This window comes from Lepidothrix coronata, unplaced genomic scaffold (assembly GCF_001604755.1).
Source record: "Lepidothrix coronata isolate B3197 unplaced genomic scaffold, Lepidothrix_coronata-1.0 Scaffold187, whole genome shotgun sequence".
Taxonomy (NCBI): Eukaryota; Metazoa; Chordata; class Aves; order Passeriformes; family Pipridae; genus Lepidothrix; species Lepidothrix coronata.
Genome location: NW_016690367.1, coordinates 832,214 through 854,419, shown reverse-complemented (window position 1 = coordinate 854,419; position 22,206 = coordinate 832,214). Strand labels below are relative to the sequence as shown.

At 64.3% G+C, this 22,206-nt stretch overlaps 3 protein-coding genes across 5 annotated transcripts in view; 1 reads left to right on the top strand and 2 right to left on the bottom strand.

The window, feature by feature from the left end:
- The window catches only part of LOC108505216 (digestive cysteine proteinase 1-like), a 4,348-nt gene extending 1,144 nt beyond the window's left edge, over window positions 1-3,204 (bottom strand). The window contains exons 1-8 of the mRNA XM_017831003.1: window positions 3,156-3,204; window positions 2,610-2,669; window positions 2,247-2,339; window positions 1,942-2,114; window positions 1,442-1,682; window positions 700-901; window positions 167-360; window positions 1-65 (exon numbers count right to left, since the gene is read on the bottom strand). Coding sequence (XP_017686492.1) covers window positions 1-65; window positions 167-360; window positions 700-901; window positions 1,442-1,682; window positions 1,942-2,114; window positions 2,247-2,339; window positions 2,610-2,669; window positions 3,156-3,204 — 1,077 coding nt within the window. The remainder of the gene's footprint in view (window positions 66-166; window positions 361-699; window positions 902-1,441; window positions 1,683-1,941; window positions 2,115-2,246; window positions 2,340-2,609; window positions 2,670-3,155) is intronic.
- A 1,806-nt stretch (window positions 3,205-5,010) lies between these two features.
- On the bottom strand, window positions 5,011-11,347 carry LOC108505248 (digestive cysteine proteinase 1-like). The gene is made up of 11 exons (XM_017831074.1): window positions 11,234-11,347; window positions 10,087-10,146; window positions 9,763-9,855; window positions 9,501-9,673; window positions 8,381-8,624; window positions 8,093-8,285; window positions 7,798-7,991; window positions 7,055-7,146; window positions 6,808-6,969; window positions 6,081-6,270; window positions 5,011-5,386 (listed from the first exon to the last, which is right to left on the bottom strand). The coding sequence occupies exons 1-11, from the start codon at window positions 11,283-11,285 to the stop codon at window positions 5,199-5,201; spliced, it is 1,641 nt and encodes a 546-aa protein (XP_017686563.1). The 5' UTR covers window positions 11,286-11,347; the 3' UTR covers window positions 5,011-5,198.
- A 1,655-nt stretch (window positions 11,348-13,002) lies between these two features.
- FGR (FGR proto-oncogene, Src family tyrosine kinase) overlaps window positions 13,003-22,206 on the top strand; it is an 11,360-nt gene continuing 2,156 nt past the window's right edge. Inside the window, exons 1-12 of one of the 3 annotated variants that reach the window (XM_017831142.1) lie at window positions 13,003-13,059; window positions 13,148-13,195; window positions 18,014-18,074; window positions 18,272-18,524; window positions 18,623-18,725; window positions 19,007-19,105; window positions 19,239-19,342; window positions 19,430-19,579; window positions 20,015-20,179; window positions 21,280-21,459; window positions 21,605-21,681; window positions 21,810-21,963. In XM_017831142.1, the coding sequence (XP_017686631.1) occupies window positions 18,284-18,524; window positions 18,623-18,725; window positions 19,007-19,105; window positions 19,239-19,342; window positions 19,430-19,579; window positions 20,015-20,179; window positions 21,280-21,459; window positions 21,605-21,681; window positions 21,810-21,963 (1,273 nt within the window). In that variant the 5' untranslated portion in view covers window positions 13,003-13,059; window positions 13,148-13,195; window positions 18,014-18,074; window positions 18,272-18,283. Of the gene's footprint in view, window positions 13,060-13,147; window positions 13,196-13,915; window positions 14,021-18,013; window positions 18,075-18,271; window positions 18,525-18,622; window positions 18,726-19,006; window positions 19,106-19,238; window positions 19,343-19,429; window positions 19,580-20,014; window positions 20,180-20,594; window positions 20,751-21,279; window positions 21,460-21,604; window positions 21,682-21,809; window positions 21,964-22,206 lie in introns of those variants that run through there. The other 2 variants (XM_017831143.1, XM_017831141.1) reach the window with 2 other exon arrangements.

Genomic DNA, 22,206 nt, shown 5'->3' with positions numbered 1-22,206 from the left:
CCCCGTGGTGGCGAAGCTCCAGCACGACCCACAGACAGCCTGGTCCTTCACGGGGGTGACGGCGCCTGGGGACAGCGGGGTGGGGACACGTGACCAACTGGGCTGCTGGCTGTCCCCACACGGACCCCAGTGTGCACAGCTCTGGTGTCACCAGCCCCCTCCTCACCGTAGAGCCGCCAGTCGAGGCTCTCGGGCAGGGTGAGGCCGGTGTAGAGGTGGGCGGGGAAGGGCTGCCCGTTGTTGGGGTCCCCGCTGCGCCGGCGGCCCCGCAGGGCTGCCAGTTCCTGGGGCGTGCGGTCGGCCAGGTGGTTCAGGGCCAGCGTGTAGGAGAGCGCGGCGCGGTTCCGGGAGTGCACGAACCTGGGGCACGGCGGGAGGGGAGTGGGGAACCCCCTCCCTGACCCCCCCTGGCATCCTGTGCTGCAGGGGTGTGAGAGGGGAGTGAGGGCCCCATCCCTGAGCCCCCCCAGCCCATCCTCGTGGTCTCCTGTAACTCATGTCTGTGAAAGAGGAGTGGGAGCCCCATCCCTGAGCCCCCCCAGCCCATGCCTTGTCATCCTGTTCCACCTGCCAAGAGGTGAGTGGAGATCCAATTCCTGACCCCCCAGCCTGTCCCCTGACATCCTGTGCCACGTGTCTGTGAGAGGGGAGCAGGGTACCCCATCCCTGAGCCCCACCAGCCCCCCTGCCCTCCCGTACCTCATGTTGTGGATGAAGGTGTGCCTGCGGTGCTCGTGCTCCTCCTCGCTGCCGTAGCTCTTCCCAAACTGCTCCTTGTAGCGGTGGAAGAGGCGGTGGTGGACGTGGTCTGTGTCCGGCCCCCTCCCCACAAACTCCTGCATGGGGTTGGCCACGAGGAGGTGCTCGGGGCTGCCCGTGGGCCACTGCTCACACTGCACCCCTGCCACGAGACATGGGCGGTGCTGGTGCCTCCTGGGCTGGGCTGGGCTCTCCTGGGCCCCCAAAACCATCGGGGCTGCCCGTCCCATCCAGGGGGGATCTGCATCCACACATCCTTCCAGAGCCCTCTCTTGAGCTCCCAGCATCCCACCCAGCACCCTGAGCATCAGGGGAGCGCCCACATCACCCCAGCTCTCATCCTGCTTTTTTCCCAGGCGAACCAATTCACCAGAATTATCAGGCTCATAGAATCCTGGAATGGTTTGGACTGGAAGGGACCTTAAAGCTCATCTTGTTCCATCCCTCTGCCATGGACAGGGACACCTTCCACTAGCCCAGGTTGCTCCAAGCCCCATCCAACCTGGCCTTGGACACTTCCAGGGATGGGGCAGCCACAGCTTCTCCGGGCAACCTGTGCCAGGGCCTCGCCACCCTCACAGGGAAGAATTTCTTCCTAATATCCAATCTAAACCCTCCCAAAAGCCCAAATTTAAGAGTGTTCAGGTGTCAGCACTGGCCATGGGTGCCCAGGGACGCTCACCCTCGGGGAGCTGGAAGACGCCGGGCGGGAAGCGGTGGCTGAAGGAGGAATAGTCGATCTCGTACTTGTCGTAGTGGGAGCCCAGGAGGCTGTTGAAGCCCCTCACCTCGTAGTGCAGGGGCACGGGGCCGCGGGCAGAGCTGCCCACCCGCAGCGTGTACACGTTCTTCTTGTGCCCCCAGTAGGAGACGTTCTGCCACACGGCGCAGCGCTGCCCTCGGAACCGCTCCTCCCGCACGCGCTGGGGACACACGGCAGGGACCGGGGTGCCACCCCAGCGTGAGCTGGGGCACCCCACGGTGATGCCACCCCTACCCTGCATCCTGCCACGCCGAATGCAACCCCCCCAGTCCCTCACCCACGGCCACATCCAGCCATGCGTTCACCAATTCCCACCTCACGAGGAGGTACCACCCCAGACACCCCTTACCCACGCAGTGCCCTCGTCCCTCCCTTTGCCTGCCCCATCCCACATCCTGGAGGGCCATTTCCAGGCTCACCCTGAAGTTCTCCAGGCTGGGGAAGACGCTCTGGGGGGCGATGAGGGCCCCGATGGTGCCGTTGATGCGGAAGCACTTGCGGACGTTGAGCTCCGTCTCCGTGGTCTCCGGGGTCACCTTGAAGCTGGCGCCGAAGGGCTCCATGGAGCCAAACTGGTAGGTGACCACTTGGCCTGCGGGCACGGAATGTCAAGCCTGGCACAGTGATGCCTCTCGGGGCTGTCCTGGTGTTTTCCCCAGAGGTGCTGGGGCAGAAGGAAGGGGATGCTGAGGGGTCGGGGGGCCAGACCCCCTTCTGCACCCACCACCATAGTACTCGATGCGGCTCTTCCCCCCCGTGAGGTTGTACCAGGCTTCAAAAGGCTCCCTGATCTCTGCATAGGGCAGGCTGATGATTCCTGTGGGCACAGAGAGGTGGGACTCAGGGGCTGTGGAGGGGGCTGAGCCTCAAGGGCATCCCCCGTCCCCCTTCCCTGACCCTCTGGAGCACCCCAGGGTCCCGTAGCATCACCCCATGGTCACCCCCAGCAGCGCCCCACAGCCCCGAGCACCCCAACTCCGGCATTCCTGGGGGAATGGGAGCCTCCTTGCTCAGGCATGTCAGGTGGGAGCCGGTGGCTGGAGGTGCAGGACCCCCTTGGGCTGGGCACCCTGTCCCTGAGCAGTACCTGTGACATGGTAGATGTCCCCAAATGTGGGTGTCTCCAAAGGACCTCTGCACTCTGCTCCTGCAAGAAAAACAGAAACAAACCCCAACCCCCCTGATTTCCCATCTCCCCACCGCAGGGGCTGGCAGCAGTGCTGGCCCTTGGCCTGCTGTCCCTCAGGAGAGGGGGACAGACCCAGGGGAGCCTGTGCTGGTGGCAAGGCAGGGCAGACACTGGGGGTCCCCAAGCCAGGGGTCCCCACTCCTCCACCCACCCTGTGGCTGACCGAGAGTCCCCCCAGCACATCTCCAATCTCCCTGGGGGTGTGACCAGCTCAGAGGCACCCCAAAGCTCCCCCTGCACACCCCAAATACCCACCCCCCTATGGAACACTGCCCACTGCCCTGCCACAGCTCCAGGAATGGGGACAGGGACAGAGCAGCCCCGTCCCAGGGCAAAGACCCTCAGCGGCCCAGGACCACCACAGTGCCCAGGGCGAGGGGCACGATGGCATCACCCCGGGATGGTGGCACAGCACCCACCCCCCCACCCCGAGCGGGGGCTCACCCAGCAGCACAGCAGCCCCCAGGATTAGCAGCCCCCCCAGCCCCTCCATCCTGCCCATCCTGCCCTGCACCCACGGGTGATTAAATACCACCGGTGGGTGGGCAGGGAGCTGCGGGCGGCCAACGGGCACAGCCCCCCCCTTCCCCGGGCTGGGATGAGACCAGGGGGAAGGCGGGGCTTTGTCTTGCCCCCCTGTCCCACCACGGGCACTCCCCCATCCCTCCCCACCCACACCAGGGTGGGTGCTGATGCCGTGTGCTGGTGGGGCTTGGGGAGGGGGGGTCAGGGTGGGACCCCGGCCCCCGTGGGTGCCCCATGGATTGGGGGTTTGGGGATGGGTGCTGGGGGTGTCCCTGTGCCCCCACCCATCCCCGGTGTGGCAGTTTGCCAGCCAGGATCCACTGCGAGCAGGGGGAGCATCTGCAGCAACCGGGGGGCAACGGGGTGCAGTGACACCCACCCAGGCACCCCAGAGCCCCCCTGGGGTGGGACAGGAGCCAAGGCGACCCCACCAAAGGGGGGACAGAAAGATGGGGAGGTGGGGGCTGTTTGCACCCCTGCATCCTTACGGATACACCATCAGGGCAAGGCCAGGACTGCGATTAGAGGGGGTTTCATTGGAAAAAGGGGGGAAAAATGCAGATAAAGTGTCGGGAGCAACATGGCAAAACAGCCCTGGGGAGGAGCGGGTGCAGAGTGGCCTTCACCCCTCCCACTTGCCGCGTGTCCAGCTGGCCCCCAGCCCAAGGTGACAACGAGCCCCAAACAAAGCTGATAAGGGCTTTGCGGGGTCTCCTTGGGCTGGACTGGGCTGCACCCCGGGGTGCAGGGCTGGGCTGGTGCCCCCCGGGCTGCAGCACCTCCCCAGGGACCCGTGGAAGTTGTAAGTGCTGAAGGCAAAACAAGAGATGAAGTGCCTGAGCACTGACCCTCCGAATGACTGGCTGGGATGATGCATCCCAATCATTCCTGGACAGTGATGAACAGCTTTTGAAGTCGTGATACCAAGCCTGACTCAAGCAGGTCTTCCAAAATGTTATCCAAGTGCGAGTTATTGTTTTGCTTTCCCCCTCTTCCCCCCCCCCCATGTTTTGGTTTTGTTTTTTAATTATCTAGTTTTTCTCTGGGAGGGATATTCAGGTTATACTGGAGAATATTCAGGATATTCAGGAATATTCAGGAGATACTCAGGTTATACTGGAGAAAAGCCTAGGAAATTTAATGATCTGGCCTGAAAAAGCTGTGAAAAAACTGAAATCTATGAAAAGCCTGAAAAACCATCACAGCCCACCACTGCAGACGTGCATCCTGCCCTGAGGATGCGCCAGCAAAGATGGGAGACCACCAGGCTGAGGGCAGGGAGAACTTCCCACCCTGTTTTAGTATCCTCATGCACTGATCCCGTTCTCCAGGATGGCTTGATCCCAAACTAGGAGCTCCCAGCCGAGCCATGGCCACGGGGTAAAGGGGGAGCAGCCCCAGGGGGTGAAGGGTGACAGTGGCAAACACCCCGGTGACGTCCCCACCCACAGCCACAACAGGGACCGGGGCAGTGGGGCAGAGGGTGGATGCCTTCCCCCCTCCCCGACACCCCACGCCAGGAATTTCTCATCTCAGCAGAAATCCCTGGGGTTGTTTGTGCTCCACCTCAGAGACAGGGCTGGAAAAGCCGCTCCCCTCGCCCCGGGTGTCTGGGACGGGCTGTGAGAGCCAGCTGGCTCTGCCAGGCAGGTCCCCTCCCTGGGAGGCCCCTGGAGTCCCACAGGACCGAGAAAAACCAGCCTGGGGGCAGGATGTGTCACTGGGGTCTGCACAGGGGGCACAGCTGGGTGGGCAGCAGTTGAATCCCTGCTGTAGAAGCCATCCGGTATTTTTCCAGTGTCTTTATTGGCAAGCCCACTGCTGGGTCCCCATCCTGCCCCGTGTCCAGCACCCCCTGGCCCTGTCCTGCTTCCTGCTGCGTGGGGGCTCCACCAAAGGGGCTGATCCAGGGCTGGGTGCCCAGAGTGTCACCGAGGGCTGTCCCCGCAGGGCCGGGGTGGCTCAGGCCAGGATGGGGTAGGTGGCCTCGGTGGCCACGCCGCAGTTGTTGTCCTTCATGGCCATGAGGATGTAGCCGTCGTTGCCCCAGTAGGTGGACCAGGAGTTCTTGATGAGCCAGTAGGTCTCTCCCTGCAGGACCCCGTAGCCCACGGCCAGCACTGCGTGGTCCAGAGATCCTGGTGTGTTGTCTGCAGGGAATGACGTGGGAGAGGGTTCATTTGGAGAGCATTCCTGTTCAGAGGGCATCCCTGTCTGGAGAGCATCCTTGACCTAAGAGCATCCCTGCCCAATTATCATCCCTATCTAGAGAGCATCCCTGACCTAAGAGCATCCCTGTTTGGAGAACATCCCTGTACAGTGATTATCCTTGTCAGAGAGCATCCTTATCCAGTGAGCATCCCTGTTTGGAGACCACCTGTATCCAGAGAACATCCCTATCCAGAGAGCACTCCAGACCTAAGAGCATCCCTGTCCAGAGACCATTACTGTCTGGTGACCATCCCTGTCTAGTGACTATTCCTGTCTGAAGACCATCCCTGTGTGGAGAGGATCCCTGTCTGGAGAGCAACCCTGTATGGACAGTATCCTTACCCATAGAGAGAGATCCTGACCTGAGAGCATCCTGAGAGCACCCCTGACCTAAGAGCATCCCTGTCCAGAGACCATTCCTGCCTGGCGACCTCCCTGCCTGGAGAGGATCCCTGTCCAGCGAACATCCCAACCTGGAGAGCACCCCTGCTCCCAGGGCTGCCCACAGTGCCGCAGAGCACTGCAGGGCCGGTCCCCTCCGCCCTTCCCTGGACTGCCAGGATGGGAACTGGCTGTCCTGGCAATTCCCTGGGCACCCAGGTCCCGCCGTGCCCCGTGTGCCACCCGACTCACCGCATTTGGGCTCGTAGTAGATGCCGTTGGAGTAGAAGGAGAAGCTCTTGTGGGAGGCGTCGATGCTCACGGCCACGGGGCCGTGCTTGTAGATGGCGGCTTTGACGGCCGTGATGTTGCCCGAGGTGACGTTGACGTAGCCCGTGATCTTGGCCAGCATCTCCGACTGGTTGTAGTGGCACAAACCGTTCTACCCACCCAGGGGACACACAGACTGTCAGCAGCACGCCCTGGTCCCCCTCCCCGTGCCCACCCTGCCTGCTCCCCGTGGAGCTCTTCCCAGCGATCCGGGGTTTGGGCTGTGACAGCGTTCCCGCTGTGCTCCCAAGCCCAGGGTGGTGGGGATGTTTTCCCAGTTGCACAGGGAGCTGGCTCTGCACCCCAAGCCCCGGGGGGGCTGTTGCCTGTGTCATGCAGCCACATCCCTGTCCCCAGGCAGCTTTGCTCCATCCCTGCTCCCCAGGGTACGGAGTGACCCACAGCACCACCCATGGGTGGAGGAGCCTTGCCCCTGTTTTGCAAGAAGAGAAACTGAGGCACACAGTGATGAAACTGCCCAGCTGAACGCTGGGGCTTGGCTTTGGACTGTGCTTTGAACCACAGGAGCCTGCTGCCTTGGGGATGAGGTGACATCCACACCTCCAGAGCCTGCTAGTGCCTTTGACCCACCGTGGTTTTAAGCTCCAAGGCACTAGGGACTCTGTCAAGGACATGGAGCCACCCCTACCTGTCCCTTGTAGGTGCCGTAGGACTCGGTGCTGGCGATGCCACCGTGTTTCTTGATCCACTCATAGGCTCTCCACTCCTCCCCCCCGTCACAGGCGTAGTTCCCAAAGCCCCAGGAGCAGTCGATGAGGACTTGTTGGGACAGGGGGGTCAGCACGCCGGTCTGTGGGGGGGACACGCTGCAGGAATGGGGACAGGCACCCTGCAGGCACTCCATCCACCCCCGTGGGGCACAGCCCCGCTCCCACCTTGAGGAACAGGGCACCTTCCATGGCCCCCGTGGTGGCGAAGCTCCAGCACGACCCACAGACAGCCTGGTCCTTCACGGGGGTGACGGCGCCTGGGGACAGCGGGGTGGGGGGTGAGAAACTGGGTGGGCACTGAGGGATGGGGGCAGGTGGGAGGGAAACTGAGGCAGGAGGTGAGTTCCAGAGGCAGCACAGCCAGGGCTTGGTGTTAATCAGGAAAGGTGGGGAATGCACCAGCAAAACTGGGATCCCCACCCTTGGGCTGGGGCAAACTCTGGGGGTGTCACTCACAGCTGATGGAGTTGTGAGGGAAGGATGTGGCTTCAGATGTCACACCTGTCCCTGGAGCACCAGACTGAATGAGGGCCAAGTGCTGACCCAGCTGCCTTTAATCACAGAATCCCAAAATGGATTGGGCTGGAAGGGACCTTAAAGCTCATCCTGTTCCACCCCCTGCCATGGCCAGGGACACCTTCCACTAGCCCAGATTGCTCCAAGCCCCGTCCAACCTGGCCTTGAACACTTCCAGGAATGAGGCATCTCTGTACAGCCCATCCCAGTACCTCAGCACCCTCACAGAGCCCAGCTTAAACCCAGCTTTGATCCAGCTGCCGAGCAGAGCAGGGACCACGGGGAGATGTGGACCCCCAGAAGCAGCAAAGCCCCACAGGCTCCTCAGTGCAGTGACAGGGAGCAGGGGGGTCTCAGTTGGACCGGGTTGGGTCCCCCCACCCCACACCTACCGTACATGCGCCAGTCGAGGCTCTCAGGCAGGATGAGGCCGGTGTAGAGCTGGGTGGGGAAGGGCTGCCCGTTGTTGGGGTCCCCGCTGCGCCGGCGGCCCCGCAGGGCTGCCAGTTCCTGGGGCGTGCGGTCGGCCAGGTGGTTCAGGGCCAGCGTGTAGGAGAGCGCGGCGCGGTTCCGGGAGTGCACGAACCTGGGGCACGGCGGGGACAGCACCGGCTGGCACTGCCACCTCCTCCTCGGGCTGAGGAGCACCCCCAGAGAGCCATCACCCACTCCCCCGCCTGCCTGTACCTCATGTTGTGCACGAAGACGCTCTGCCTGTGCTCCAGCTCCCGCACGGAGCTGTACCGCCGCCCCATCCGCCGCCGGTACTCGTGGAAAGCCTGGTGTGCCCAGGGCTGGTGCCGCCCCACCAGGTCCTCCATGGGGTTTGCCAGCACCCGGTGCTCCGCCGCGGCCCCCGGCAGCACCCCGCACGTTGTCACTGGGGACAGGGAGGGGACACCGTCAGCCCGAGCCCCGCGGGCAGGGCAGGGCAGGGCAGGGCAGGGCAGGGCAGGGGGGCCCTCCCTGGCTCACCGTTGGCGGGGAGGTCGAACACGGAGGGGGGGTAGCTGTTGTCGAAGTCGGTGTAGTCGATCTCGTACTTGTCGTAGTGGGAGCCCAGGAGGCTGTTGTAGCCCCGCATCTCGTAGTGCACGGGGGCCACCCCGCAGCTGGAGTTGGTGACCCACAGGGTGTAGACGTTCTTCTTCTGCGCCCAGCGGGTGCTGTTCTGCCACACGGCGCAGTACCGGCCCTGGTAGTACTCCTCCCGCAGGAACTGGGGGGGACACGGCATCAGGGAGGCATCCCCCTCCCCACCTGGCCCCTTTGCACAGCCCAGTGCTCCCAGCACACACACTGGCTGGATCCAGAGGCTCCATGGACATAAGCACATGTTTGGGATGGAAACTGGGGCAAGGATTTGGGGAGCAACACAGGGCAGACCCCCCCCCCGTTTGACTTGATGGTGCTCCCAGTGCTCACACAGCCCAGTGCTCCCAGTGCACACACAGCCCAGTGCTCCCAGTGCACACACCGGGCTCTCCACCTGGATCCGGAGGCTCCATGGCCATGAGCACACACCCACGAGTGGGATGCAAACCATGGGCAAGGATTTGGGGTGCCACACAGGGCAGACTCCCCCGTCTGGCTCAGCGGTGCCCTGGGGACACCCCACCGTGCAGAGCACTCTGTGTGCACCCACAGCGGGAGGTCTGGCTTCCAAAGGCTAAAGAGCTTCCAGGTTTTTCCTGAGTGTTTCCAAGCTCTCTCCCTGCGGGCAGTGCCCAGCTGGGTGACAGCCTGCTGTCCCCACCGGTCACGTGCTGTGCCCAGCCCTGTCAGAACCTGGGGCCAGCGGGAGCTGAGCCGCCCTGCAGAGACTTGCCCAAACGGTGCCGAAACGCCGGCGTTTGTGTGGGATGTGGCACGTCCCGACACGGCTGCTGGAGTTGGGAAAGGAGCCGGCGGTCCGGTCCCAATCCGGGTGGGGAAGTGACCCTCCCTGCGCCCTGGGGTGTGTGGGGGGGGCACGTCCTGGCCTGTCCCAGCACCCTGCACCCCTTGGACGGAGAGGAGCATCTCCCAGCACCCCTTCCCACAGCCTGCACGTGCTCCGGGCAGCGGGGCGGATCCGGGCTCTGGCGTTTCCCACCTTAAAGCCTTTCATGTTGGGGAAGACGCTCTGAGCCTTCACCACATCCTCCTTGGAGCCGGGCAGCTGGAAGCATTTCCTGGCGTTCACCTCCTTCTCGGTGGTCTCTGGGGTGATCTTGTACCTCATCCCATAGGGCTTCACCCCCGCCAGCTGGTAGGTGATCACCTGCCCTGTGCCCGTGGGGACGGGAAGCTGAGGCAGGGTGGTCCTGCCAGCACAGGGTGGGCGCAGCTGGAACAGGTGGGTGCCCACCTCTTACCTCCATAATACTGGATCCGGCTCTTGTTCCCCGTCAGGTTGTACCAGGCTTCGAAGGGCTCCTCGATCTCAGCATAGGGCAGCTTAATGACCCCTGTGAGCCCCCCCAGACAGGTCAGCCCCAAAGCCTCAGCACCCTGACGTCCCTCCCTGGGCCCCCAAGAGCCTGCAGCTCACCAAGCCACTGTCCCCACGGGCGACAGGACAGGGAGAGGCACTTGGCTGTGGAAAGCTGCCCCAGTCTGGCACTGGGACAGCCTGGTCCTGCCCAGTGCTGAGCATCCTCTGCTCCCCCCCAGCAAAGGGGGCTGTGTGGTCCCGTTACCTCGGACGTGGTAGATGGAGCCGAACTGAGGGGGTGGGCGGGAGAGCACATAGTCCTGTCCTGGAAGGCAGAGAGGGGCAGGGGTGAGGGGGGCTCTGTGTGTCCCCCCAAGCTGAGTTGGGGACAGGAGATGTCCTGAGCCAGTGTCTCCTTCCCTGCAACCTGGGGCCCCCCTGCTTGGTCAAAAGAACTCCCCGAGCCCACCGGTGGCACATCCATGGGACACCAAGGCACTGACACCTTCCCGGGGCCAGATCCAGGGTCACCACCATGCCACAACCTGCCACGACACTGGGGTGAGCCCTGCGCTGTTGCACCCCCAGGGAACCCCAGTTCCTGGGATGACTGTTGGGGTGATGCCCCTGTGTCACCCCCAGCGTGGGTGGCCGTGGCGTTGGGTGATGTTTCCAAGGGGGGACACAGCCAAGCTCTCCCCAACACACGTGGCGTGGTTGAGGGGTGCCAGGGAGCTGACTGGTCCCGCCTGGCATCTCCCAGTGACCTCCCCAAACTCCCTGAGGGCTCCCAGCTTGTGCAATCCCAAGCCACGCCAACACACCCGCCACTGGGAACGGGCCCTTCCCTCCGTCAGCATCTTCCTCCTCGTGGGGAGCAACCAGCAGCACCTGCCCCAGGACCAACCCCGAACCCCAAACCGGGGGGAGCCAGGGCCAGGCAGCCCCCCACTGCACCCCAGGCTATCCCGTGGGTGCCCATCTCACCCTGTGCCCCCACAGAGAGTGCCCGGGGTGGGGGGAGCAGTGAGTCCAGTGACCCCACAACCCTGTTTACAGCCACACAGAAAGGGGGTCCCACAGGGGCACAGTCCCCCGTCACCCCCGTCCCCCCTCCCCTGCTTGCTTGGGTTAAACACCTTGGGTTAAAGCCACAGTTTAGCCATGTTTTCTTCCCCTCACCCTCACCAAGCCCTCAAGGCACGTCCCCCCCTCTTTGCCACCCCACCCCAACTCTGCCTCGGAGGAACCGCAAACTTTAGGACCCAACGAGCAATGAAACCACTTCCCAAATCTCCAGCCTGCCCCGCCGCGCAGCGCGGGGGGAACCTGTTGGGGTGCCCCCACCTCCCTCCCACCCCCGCGGTGCCCCCAGTGGGGACAGTGCCATGAGAGGGGGGGTCCAGACTCACCCCAGATGAAGATGCAGAGCGCAGAGGCCACGAGCCAGCGGAGAAAACCCATCCTCACCTCCCCGGCTCGCCCGGCGCCGGCTCCTCAGCTTTAATCCGGAGCCGGCGGCAGCGAAACCCGCCGGAGCCAATGCAGGAGTCCGGGCCCTCCCCGGAGGAGGGAAGGAACCGGCATCATGTGGTGCCTGGCGGGGGGACGGGCACCCTCGGTGTGCTCGGCGGGGAGAGCGTGTCCCGGCAGGGCAGATGGAACAACGCCGGGTGCTGCAGGGGATGGGAGGCGCGGGAGGGGCCCCCAAAACACCTCCAGCAGCACGTGGGAGGTGCAGGCTGGATGGATCCGTGGGGACCCTCCGGCTTGGGGTCAACCAGGCTTCCAGATTTGATGTTAACTTGATGGTTTAAAGCACTGGCTGCTTTATTTTATGTGTTGATACATTCAAACAGGTTGAAATCAGCCTCGAGATCCCAAATACCCCGCACAGAAAGTAAGGAGTGGGTTAGCCACAGGCCCTTCTCTCCTGCAAACAGCAAGGGCTCCTGGTAACTGTAATATCACCAGGATCTCCAAGCAGAAAAATCAGTTGAAAGCAGAAACACCTTCTTTTTACAAACCTTTTTTCAAGTACTGCCTTATCCCACCTAATGCAGAATATACGAATTAGTAAAACTGAGTTTTCACCAAAACAGGCTTCCTTCCCCTTGAGGGTGGGTCGTCACAGCTGGTCCCTTCTTCTGCATCCGGGTGGGAGAAATGGAGAGCAAAGTGGGGTGCTCAGGGCTGTGTGTCCCCTCCTGGGTTGCAAAAGGAGACCTCCTTGGGGTCTTTGCCAAGCAGCCCTGATGCCAGGGTGAGGGGCAAGGGGCAGCACCTACAGCACAGGTGAGCAGGGCTGTGAGCAGTTTGGCCTTACCGAGGCAGATCCTGGGACTGGGAGCACTGGGAACTCTTTTTTGGGGGGGTCTGAGCCAATCATGGGGTGCAAGGGGATGTAGGAACCCCACAGCCAGCCCCAAGGGGAGAGGGGAGGGTTCTGGGAGGCTGGAGGGGCTCATGGCCCCACAGGTGAGCAGTCCCTGTCCCTGCTGTCCCTCCTGTTTCCATCCCCTCCCAGGGACACTGACAGGGCTGTTTCCATCCCCAGCAGGGTCTGAATCCCCCCTCAGCAAGTCCCAGAGCCCCCAAATCCAAGATTAAAGGGGAGCTGTGCTCCCAGGATGAGGTGGGAGGTGACAAGGTGAGGGTGCCACCAGTCTGGGGGGCCAGGTCCCCATCCTGGTGGGCACCCAGGACTTCCACCAGCCCTGGCCCCTCTGTGAGAACAGGAAATGTCAGGGCCAGACTTAGTGTCACAGAGGAAAGAGGTCACCCTGTGAGGGTTAACCACAGGACAAGGAGGAGGAGGAGGAGGAGGAAGGCTCTGGAGAGATGGGGAAGGACCCCTCTCCAGCTCAGCTGTGTGGAGAAACAGGGTGGCAGAGCCAGGATGCAGCAGCTCCAGGCTGGAGCGTGACCAGAGCCCCCATCCCACCCCGTGCACCCTCACCCCCCCCCTTGGGAGCATGGCCCCACACCGGAAACTGCAGCAGGGGGACACCCAAAAATACCTCTGGCCCCTGTGGTGGGGGGAGGGAGGGCTGGGGGGTGTGCAGAGTGGGGCTCGGTGGAGCTGGGGAGGGTATTTCCATCCAGGGAGGTTCTGATTTGGAGGGGAGGCTTCCCTGCACCCCTGGTTTGCACAGGGTGTTCCCCCAGTGAGGGGCCCCATCGAGAACCCCTCAGTCTGGGGGTCAGGGTGCCAAAGGCCTGAAGTGCTCTCTTGCAGGTGGGTGCCTGAGGGGGTTTCAGACAGGGTGCTGGGGGGCTCCTCCCCTCTCCCAGAGCTCACTGAGGTTTGTGGCTTGGTGTGACAGGTGCCAAATCTTGGGGTCATCCCACCAGCAGCTTCATCTGGAGAAGGGGTAAGTAAGGGGGGTGATGTCTGGTGGGCTGTCGATGGCCACAGCACTGGCTTGAGCCAGCTGGGAGCTGGTCCCCATCTTGGGGGGACAGTAGGACCCCCTGGAACACAGTGCTGGGGCAGGGTGGGCTCTGCCCTGCCCCGAGAGCCCCCGTGCCAGGTGGCTGCGTGGCTGCTGTGTGTGCTCTGCCACCAGACGGGCACCTTGTCCCTGTCCCTCGCAGGGACACAACCCCCCGTGTGCAGTCCGTGTGCCTTGCCTGGCTTGGGGGCTCAGGGGAGCCATGCCAGGCTCTCTGGGGATGAGTGCAGGCAGCCCCCCACCCTGGCACAGGCTGGATCCCCACACACATCCCATAAATCCCCTAAGGCAGAGCCAGGGGATCCATGCCAGTGTCCCCTTGTGCTGCTGGGGACCAGGGACACCCCAATGCCAGCGCGTGTCCTGCTGTACCACCCCCACGGGTCCTCAGCGAGTGTGCTGGAGGGTGATCCAGGGGGCGATCCAGGTGATCCGGAGGGCGATCCCGCCGGTGATCCAGCGGCCGCCCCGGCCGGGCTGGCTGGTACAATGAACCATCGCTGGGAGCGCGGGGAGGAAGGGGGGGCGAGGGGAGGGGAAGCTCTTGCTCGGCTGCCAGAGCCGCCGAAGAGACACGGGAAGCACACGGCCGGGCGCTCTCCCGCTCTCCCACGGCCCCCGCCTCGACACCCCGGCCCCCGGCGCCGGGAGAAGCGGGTGCTGCCGTGGCACCCCGGCCGGGGGTCCCGTCGGGAGCAGCTCGGGAGCGGGGGGTCCATGCCAGGCGGAGCGGGAGCGCTGACGGTAGGGGAGGATGCGTGGGGGGCACGGTGCAGGGTGGTGGGGGGCTCACCCCTGTAAAGTGGGGGGTCTCTTAATCCCCTTGTTGTGTGTTTGGGGGGATGCTGAGGGATGATCCCCCCAGGTGTGGGGTGGCTCTGGGTCCCGGGTGGGACGGGCACCGAGCTTTGGGGATGGAGGGCCCCATGACCCCCGTGAGGGGCTTTGGGGGGCCCTGCCTGGGCTCTGCCCTCACTGCTCCCCCCAGGCAATGGCTGGCGGCGGGAGGAGACCTCCGTCCTCGCCGTGCTGGGGGGCAGCGGGTCAGCGGGGGCTGTGGCGTGGGGAGGGCTGGGGGCACCCGCCGGCTCCAGCTCGCTGTGCCGGCACTGATGGCTCTGACACCGCGTCGGGAGCCTGCGGGGACACGCGGTGCCTTCACCCGCGCCGGACCCCCGCGATGGGGAGGGGACAGGTCACGGCACTCCGGGACAGCGGGATGGGGACACACACCTGTGCCCTCAGCCCCGCGGGTGTCCGTGGGCTGCCAGCCCAGCCAGCGCTCCGGGGGGCTGAGCAATCCCTGGCTGGGGCTGCGGGAACAGTGAGGGGCTCAGGCTCTGGCCGGAGCGGGTACTCCCCCCGCTCCCTGCAGCTCTGCCTCGTCCCAGGTCCTTGGTGTGTCCCAAGGAGGGACAGGAACTCGCCGCTTCCTGCCCTGCACAATTCCCTCCCCACCCCGCTCCTCCCGGGACATTGTATTTGGAGCCCTGGCCGGCTCCCTCCCTCCGCCCCTGCAGCCCCTTGGATCCGGGAATTGCTCTTCTTCCAGCGGAAATCCTGCTTTCCCAGCCAGCGATGGGGCTGGGAGGCTGGGGAAGGGGGGTTGCCTCCCTCCTGGGCATCTCCTCCTTGGCAGGGGGCAAGGAGACCCCCCTGCCCTTGGCCTGGTGGCTGGCGGGTAGGCTTGTGCAGCAGCTCACTTCTGGGGGGCGGCCTCTTTTACCCCAGGGAATGGCCCTGCCACCTCCTGGGGCTGGCACGGGGGCGATGCTGGCCAAGCACTGGTCAGGCCTGGCCAGCACAGCAGGTTTTGGGGGGCAGCTTCGAGCCCTGTCCTTCTCATGGGCATGCAGGGGATGGGGTGTCATCTCTCCTTGCACCCCTTGTTCTCAAAGAACCTGCTCCCACTGGGAGCCACAGGGGACTCACCAGGCCCTGAGTGAACTGGGAGGGCTGGAGCAGGAGCAGGGCTCCTGCTCTGGGATGCAGGGCTGGACCTGGGGCTGGGGGCAGTGGGAAAGGAGCTGAGGGCAGTGGGGAAGGGGTAGGGACACGCCACCATCTGCTACCACACCAGGATGAGGAGCAGACAGTCAAGGCAGATGTATCCTCTCATCCCCTCCCCAGGTCTGTGGGGTCATGGACATGGGCTGGGAACGTGTCTCAGACTCCCGTGTCCTAAAAAGAGGCACCTTCCCCTTCTGGGCTGCAGCTGCCTCGTGCCTCAGTTTCCCCCCTGGGACCAGGCACCTCCAGAGCCGTGGGGTGACAGAGGAACCCCAGCTGGGCTCTGCAGCCCTCTCGGTTCCTCTTCCCTGGGAACAGGTTGTGAGAGCCACCGGAATGTGGGGGCTGTGCAGGGTGAGGGGGCGGGTCAGGGCATGGGGCACTGGGTACCCAAAAGGCTGCAGCCCCGCTGTGGTTCCTGCCTGGCCCCCGCAGCTGCCACCATCCCCAAGGCCTGGGGTCCTGCCAGCCCTGAGGTTCCCCTTGGCTGCCCCTCCTCCCCCGTGCCGGGCTCCTGCAGCTTCCTCTTCCCGCTGTGTAGGTGCCATGGGAGTTCCTCTGGCAGCTGCCCCCGTGCCCGGGGCAAGGGGGGGTCATGGCACCCTCAGCCTGGCCAATGCCACCCTGGCTTGTCCCCAAGCAGTGTGACATTCCCTGCTCCACGCAGCTGCCCCCCCTCGGAGCCTGAGCCCTCCTTCACAAGGGGACGGAGGTGACATCACGGGTCACAGGGGCCACACTGGCGCGTGCAGGGGACATTGTGCCCCGTCCAGGAGCTGGGGATGGGGCCGAGCCGCCCCGTGTCCCGTGGGGCCGGGGAGCAGATGGATGGGCAGCCAGGGACGCGGCTGCTCCGTGCCCAGCCGTGCCCTGCAGGACGGGGGGTGACGAGTTGGCCGGGTCTCAGCGCGGGGCGGGAGCTGGGACCGGTGCCGGTGGAGCCGGGGCGGGAAGGGCTCAGTTGCCATCTGCTCCCGGGCTCCAAGCAGCTCCTTTTCGGGAGAGCTGGAGCCAGGTGCCAGCGCGGAGCCACCGGACACGGCGCCAGCTGCGTCCCCTCCCCACGGACAGCGCGGGGGGACGGCTCTGGGACACGCTGTGACGGGCTCGGGGGGCTGTGGGAGCCCATGGAAGGGGAAGAGTGGGTGCAACGCTGCTGCACAGCACCTGAACCCTCGGTGCTGTGATACTGGGGGCTTGGGCTCGCCTGGAAGATGCTCCTTGCCGGCCCCATCCCTGCTGGCAGCTCTGGCAGCTCTGAGCCACCCGCTCAGCACCGAAATTCGGCGAAATGGGAAGTTTCTGAGCGTGGTGGGTGGGTGATTCCCACACAGAAGGGACGAGGTTTGTGAGAACCAGGGGTGTCCATCAGCTGAAACAGCCACTAATAGCGAGCAAGAATGAAATCCCCAACCAGCTGAGGGCTCTTGGATTTGGCAACATTGCCCCGTCGGCAACGGTCACGGCCTTGCCACACCAATGGTGTTGAAAGTGGAGGTGGAAGGGGAGAGCTGGGACTCTTTCCACCCCCACTGACAGAGGGAAAAGGAAATCAGTGGCCATGATGAGGGAAACCCGCCTGAAACCTCTCATCCACCCCAAAACCTTCATCTCCTCCTGCTCTCTGGAGCACAGGGGACAGGGCACCTTCCTGCTCCTCCCCTCCGCTCTCAGCTGGAGCTCCACCAGATTGCAGAGTGGAAAGCTCTGCCCGGTGCAAACTGGGCAGACTGGTGTGGGTGTTCAGCACCCAGGGGAGTGACAGAGCTGGGGACAGACCGTGTCCTCGCAGCCATGGCGGGAGAGGTTCAGTTTCCTCCTCCTCTGTGACACCTTCGTGGCCGGAAGAGCACGACGTGACTGCAGGGACCTTCCTCCCCAAAACACCTCCTCCCTGCTGAGCAGAGGGTGTGGGGTCAGGGACACTTCAGAGGCTCCTCCCCACCCACCCTGGCTCCCTCCAGCCTCGGGGCAGCCAAGGACACAGCTGCTCTTTGAAGGGAGGTGAGCGGTGTGGGGAGGACGCAGTGAGAGAAAAACCCGCTCGAGGATGTGGTTTCAGCCTGTGCAGGGGTGTCGCAGCCCTTGGAGGAGGGTTGCAGCCTCTGTGGGGGTGTTGCAGATCATGTAGACCATTTTAACTCATGCAGGGGGGGGTTGTAGTCTGTGCAGGGGTGTTTTAGCTCGTGCAGGGGTATATTACAGCCCGTGCAGGGGTGCTTTGGTCCGTGCAAGGGTGTTTCAGCTCGTGCAGGGGTGCTTCAGGCCATGCAGGGCTGTTGTAACTCATGCAGGGGTGTTATAACCCGTGACAGAGGTGTTACAGCCCAAAGCAGGGGTGTTGCATCCTGTTCAGAGGTGTTCCAGCCTATGCAGGGGTAATTCAACCCATGCAAGGGTGTTTCAGCACATACAGGGGTATTTTAGCCCGTGGCAGGAGTGTCCGAGCCCAAGGCAGGGATGTTTCAGCCCATGCAGGGGTGTTACAGCTCATGGCAGGCAGGGGTATTTCTACTCTTGTAGTGGTGTTGCAGCCCATGGTAGGGGTGTTGCAGCCCATGGTAGGGGTGTTACAGCCCTTGGTGGGGGTGTTACAGCCCTTGGTGGGGTGTTGCAGCTCTTGGACGGGGTGTTTCAGCTTTGATGGGGTGTATTAGCCCTTGTAGAGGTGTTTCAGCCCATGCAAAACTCTTGCCCTGTGCCTGACACCCTCCCTGGTGCCCACAGGTGCCTCTTCCCCTCCCCGAGGTGACATGGAGCAGCTGAAGTGACCCGAGGAGCCCTCGCAGTGAGTGGAGCCACCATGGAGCCCCCCCGGGTGCTGGGGGGGACATGGGGACCCCCGGGCAGCAGAGCACCCCGGTGTCCCCATGTCACCCAGCGCGTCGTGCCGGGGGGGTGGCAGGAAGGACCCTGCTCCTCCTGGGACAGGCAGGGTGCACCCCGGTGCCCCCAATCCTGTGTCACGGGCCCTCTGTCCCGCAGGCGGTGCCCAGGATGGGCTGCGTGCCCTGCAAGGAGAAAGGGGCTGGCAAAGGGCAGAGGGGGGGCGAGGGGGGCTTCTCCCTGCCCCCCCCCTCCCAGTACGACCCCGACCCCACCCAGCCCGGGGCCAACTTCACCTGCATCCCCGACTTCAACAACTTCCAGGGGCCGGCGGTGCCCTCGGCCCCGTCCCTGGCGGGGCCGGGCGTGTTCAGCTCCAACACGCTGCAGATGCGGAGCGGGGGCATCACAGGTCAGCGGCGGGGCTGGGTGGTGGGAGAGGGGTCCAGCTGCGCCCCAGGGAGTGCAGGGGACCCGGGGGCTCACTGTGGTCCCCTCTGCGTGCTGCAGGCGGGGGGGTGACGCTCTTCATCGCCCTGTACGACTACGAGGCCCGCACGGAGGATGACCTGACGTTCCAGAAAGGGGAGAAATTCCACATCATCAACAACACGTGAGCCCTCCCGGACCCCCTGCCACTCCCAGTGCCCCCCTGCCACCCCAGGGAGGGGTCTCCATGTCGTGGGTACCCCCTGCAGGACCCAGGCTGGGAACACAAGCTCTGTCTTGGCTTCGATGTTGGATACCAGGGCCACGTGTGTCACGAGCTGGGTGGGCTCAGCAGAGATGGGTAGGGCAGGGCGGGGTCTGGGGGTGCTGTGTGAAGGGTGAGGGGATGCAGGATGGTCTGTCTGTCCCCCCTCCTCCTCCTCACTCTCTGTTCCTCTGCCCCAGGGAGGGGGACTGGTGGGAGGCCAGGTCGCTGAGCTCGGGCGCCACGGGCTACATCCCCAGCAACTACGTGGCCCCTGTGGATTCCATCCAGGCAGAGGAGTGAGTAGAGGGACAGGGGTGGGGGCAGACCCCGACCCCCCCTGGGTGTCCCGGTGAGCCCCGGCAGCGCCGCGGTGCCGGTGGGGGTCCCCCTGGGTGCCCCTGGGTGGTCCCGAGCCCGTCCCCGTGGCAGGTGGTACTTCGGGAAGATCGGGCGCAAGGACGCGGAGCGGCAGCTCCTGTGCCACGGCAACTGCAGGGGCACCTTCCTCATCCGGGAGAGCGAGACCACCAAAGGTACGGGCACGGGGACGGGGACGCCGGCGGGTGTGCCCTGTGTCCCTCCCTGACCTGTGTCCCTCCCTGACCTGTGCCCCCACACAGGGGCCTACTCGCTCTCCATCCGGGACTGGGATGAGGCCAAGGGGGACCACGTGAAGCACTATAAGATTCGGAAGCTGGACAGCGGGGGGTACTACATCACCACCCGCGCCCAGTTCGACACCGTCCAGCAGCTGGTCCAGCACTATATAGGTAGGGTGGGATGGGGGGCACGGCGGGGGGGTGATGGGAGGGGTAGGGAAAGCCCAGGAGAGCCTTTAGTAAGAGACTGGCTGGGCAAACTGGGTGGAACTGGGGAAGGAGGGGGCTGTTGCGGTGGTGGCATTCGGGGATTCCCTGAGGGTCTCCCCCTTTTCCATGTCCTGGGTACAGGGAGCACCCGATGACGGTCTGGGTGGGCCTCACCCACTCCCTGGGCACGGCTGGGGGGGTTGGAGGTCCAGCCCAGCTGAGGGGGTGTGGGGCTGTCCCGGGGGAGGCAAAAGGGGGTGCACCCCATTTTTGTACGTGGATGCTGGGGTGTGACTGGATGATGCAGGATCCTGGGCAATGCCCGGGGTGGTGGAAGGTGGGCAGGGGGCTGGTGGGGGTCTGTGCCCACACTGACCCCCTGCCCCGGTGCCGCAGAGCGGGCGGCCGGGCTGTGCTGCCGCCTGGCCGTGCCGTGCCACAAGGGCACCCCAAAGCTGGCTGACCTGTCGGTCAAAACCAAAGACGTGTGGGAGATCCCCCGAGAGTCCCTCCAGCTCCTCAAGAAGCTGGGGAACGGGCAGTTTGGGGAAGTCTGGATGGGTAGGGCCTGGCGGGCAAGCCTGGGCGAGCAGCGGGGGGGACATGGGGGTACCCCCAGGCCTGGCACCCACCTTGGAAAAGCTCCTGCCTGCTGGGACAGGCTGAGCCAGACCGATTCGTCAGCATGGGGAAATATCCCATATCCTCTGGGTATTCTAAGATGCTCCTTGATATATGGGCAAGCAGCCCCCCCTCATTTCAGATGGGACCACAAGACCGGGCTGGGGGGTCCCACCTTCGTCCTCCTCTTCCTGCGGCGCCCTGTGCTCCCCCCGCTCGGCGTGCATGCTCCATTCATCCCATCCTCCATTCCATCCCCCATCCTCCCCATCCCCATGCTCCATCCATCCCATCGCACCCCCTCCCTCCCTCCTCCTCCTCCTCCTCCCCTGCCTGCCCCCCTCGCCCCCTGCAGAGTATAACGACGGGTTGTGCCATCTGCTCACCCACCCGTGCCCCGCTATGAAGCCCCAGACCCTGGGATTAGCTAAGGATGCCTGGGAGATAGAGCGGGAATCCATCGCCCTGGACAAGAAACTCGGCATGGGATGTTTCGGAGACGTGTGGATGGGTAAGGCTGGCCCAGCCGGCCAGGGCAGGGGGGCACAGGGTGGGCAGGAGAAGCCCAGTCCTGCCCTGGCAGGGAGAGTCACGAGGTGCCAAGTGGTACCCACTGGTGTGGGGGAGATGGCAGCTTGGCACAGGATCCCCCATGGATGGACGGGGAATGGGGTGAGGTATCAGAAGATGAGCCTTGGGGTGAGTGGGACCCCTTGTCCTGGGCGGGGTGTGGTGGGATCATGGCCCTTCCTTGCCTTGCCCTGATTCCTTGCTCCTCCATCCATCCATCCATCCACACGAGCATGCATCCACTCACCCTCCATCCACTCATCCTCCATCCACTCATCCTCCATCCACTCATCCTCCATCCACTCACCCTCCATCCACTCACCCTCCATCCACTCACCCTCCATCCACACCCCCCTCCATCCACACCCCCCTCCATCTACACACCCCTCCATCCACACACCCCTCCATCCCGGCCCTGCCGGGGCTGGCTGTCCCCCGGGCTCTTGCTGACCCCGTGCCCCCAAACCCAGGCACATGGAACGGCACCACGAAGGTGGCAGTGAAGACGCTGAAGCCGGGGACCATGTCCCCCGAGGCCTTCCTGGAGGAGGCTCAGATCATGAAGCGGCTGCGGCACGACAAGCTGGTGCAGCTCTACGCCGTGGTGTCCGAGGAGCCCATCTATATTGTCACCGAGTTCATGAGCCAGGGTGAGCCTGGGGCACTGCCCGGGGGACCCACCACCTCTCCTGCAAGCCTCACCCTGCTTGGCTACAGTCCCGGGCAGGGGGGCTCGCAGGGGAGGGCACTCTTGGGTTTTGGGGTGTTGTGACTGGGCCCCCCCTCTGCCTGCAGGCAGCCTGCTGGATTTCCTGAAGGATGGGGACGGTCGGTACCTGAAGCTGCCCCAGCTGGTGGACATGGCAGCCCAGGTACTGGGGGGGGCTGGCACAGGCTGGGGGAGGCTGGCACAGGGTGTGGGGGAGGCTGGCACAGGGTGGGGGGGCCCCCCCGAGGGTGTTTTTGGGGGGGTTTTACTGCTTTTCCCCCCCCCGCTCAGATCGCGGCGGGCATGGCGTACATCGAGCGGATGAACTACATCCACCGGGATCTGCGCGCCGCCAACATCCTGGTGGGGGACAACCTGGTGTGCAAGATCGCCGACTTCGGCCTCGCCCGCCTCATCGAGGATGACGAGTACACGGCACGGCAGGGTGGGCACCCCTGACCTGCCCCCTCCCTGCTGGGTCCCACCCTCAGCCTGGAAGTGGTCACCCCCCAGGGCTGGGTGGCCTGGGCAGTGGGTGCCCCAAATAATGGGTACCCAGGGGTGTGGGTATCCTGGTGATGGACACCCCAAATAGTGGGTACCCAGGGGTGTGGGTATCCTGGTGATGGACACCCCAAATAGTGGGTACCCAGGGGTGTGGGTATCCTGGTGATGGACACCCCAAATA

What these genes read in the sequence shown, in the direction of transcription:
- LOC108505248 (XM_017831074.1), bottom strand. Translation starts at nt 11,285, where the DNA reads ATGGGTTTTCTCCGCTGGCTCGTGGCCTCTGCGCTCTGCATCTTCATC. An exon ending in CCTCGACTGGCGCATGTACG is followed by an intron (nt 7,147 to 7,797) that starts GTAGGTGTGGGG and finishes CGCTGTCCCCAG; the next exon opens with GCGCCGTCACCCCCGTGAAG. An exon ending in AAGGTGCCCTGTTCCTCAAG is followed by an intron (nt 6,970 to 7,054) that starts GTGGGAGCGGGG and finishes TCCCCCCCACAG; the next exon opens with ACCGGCGTGCTGACCCCCCT.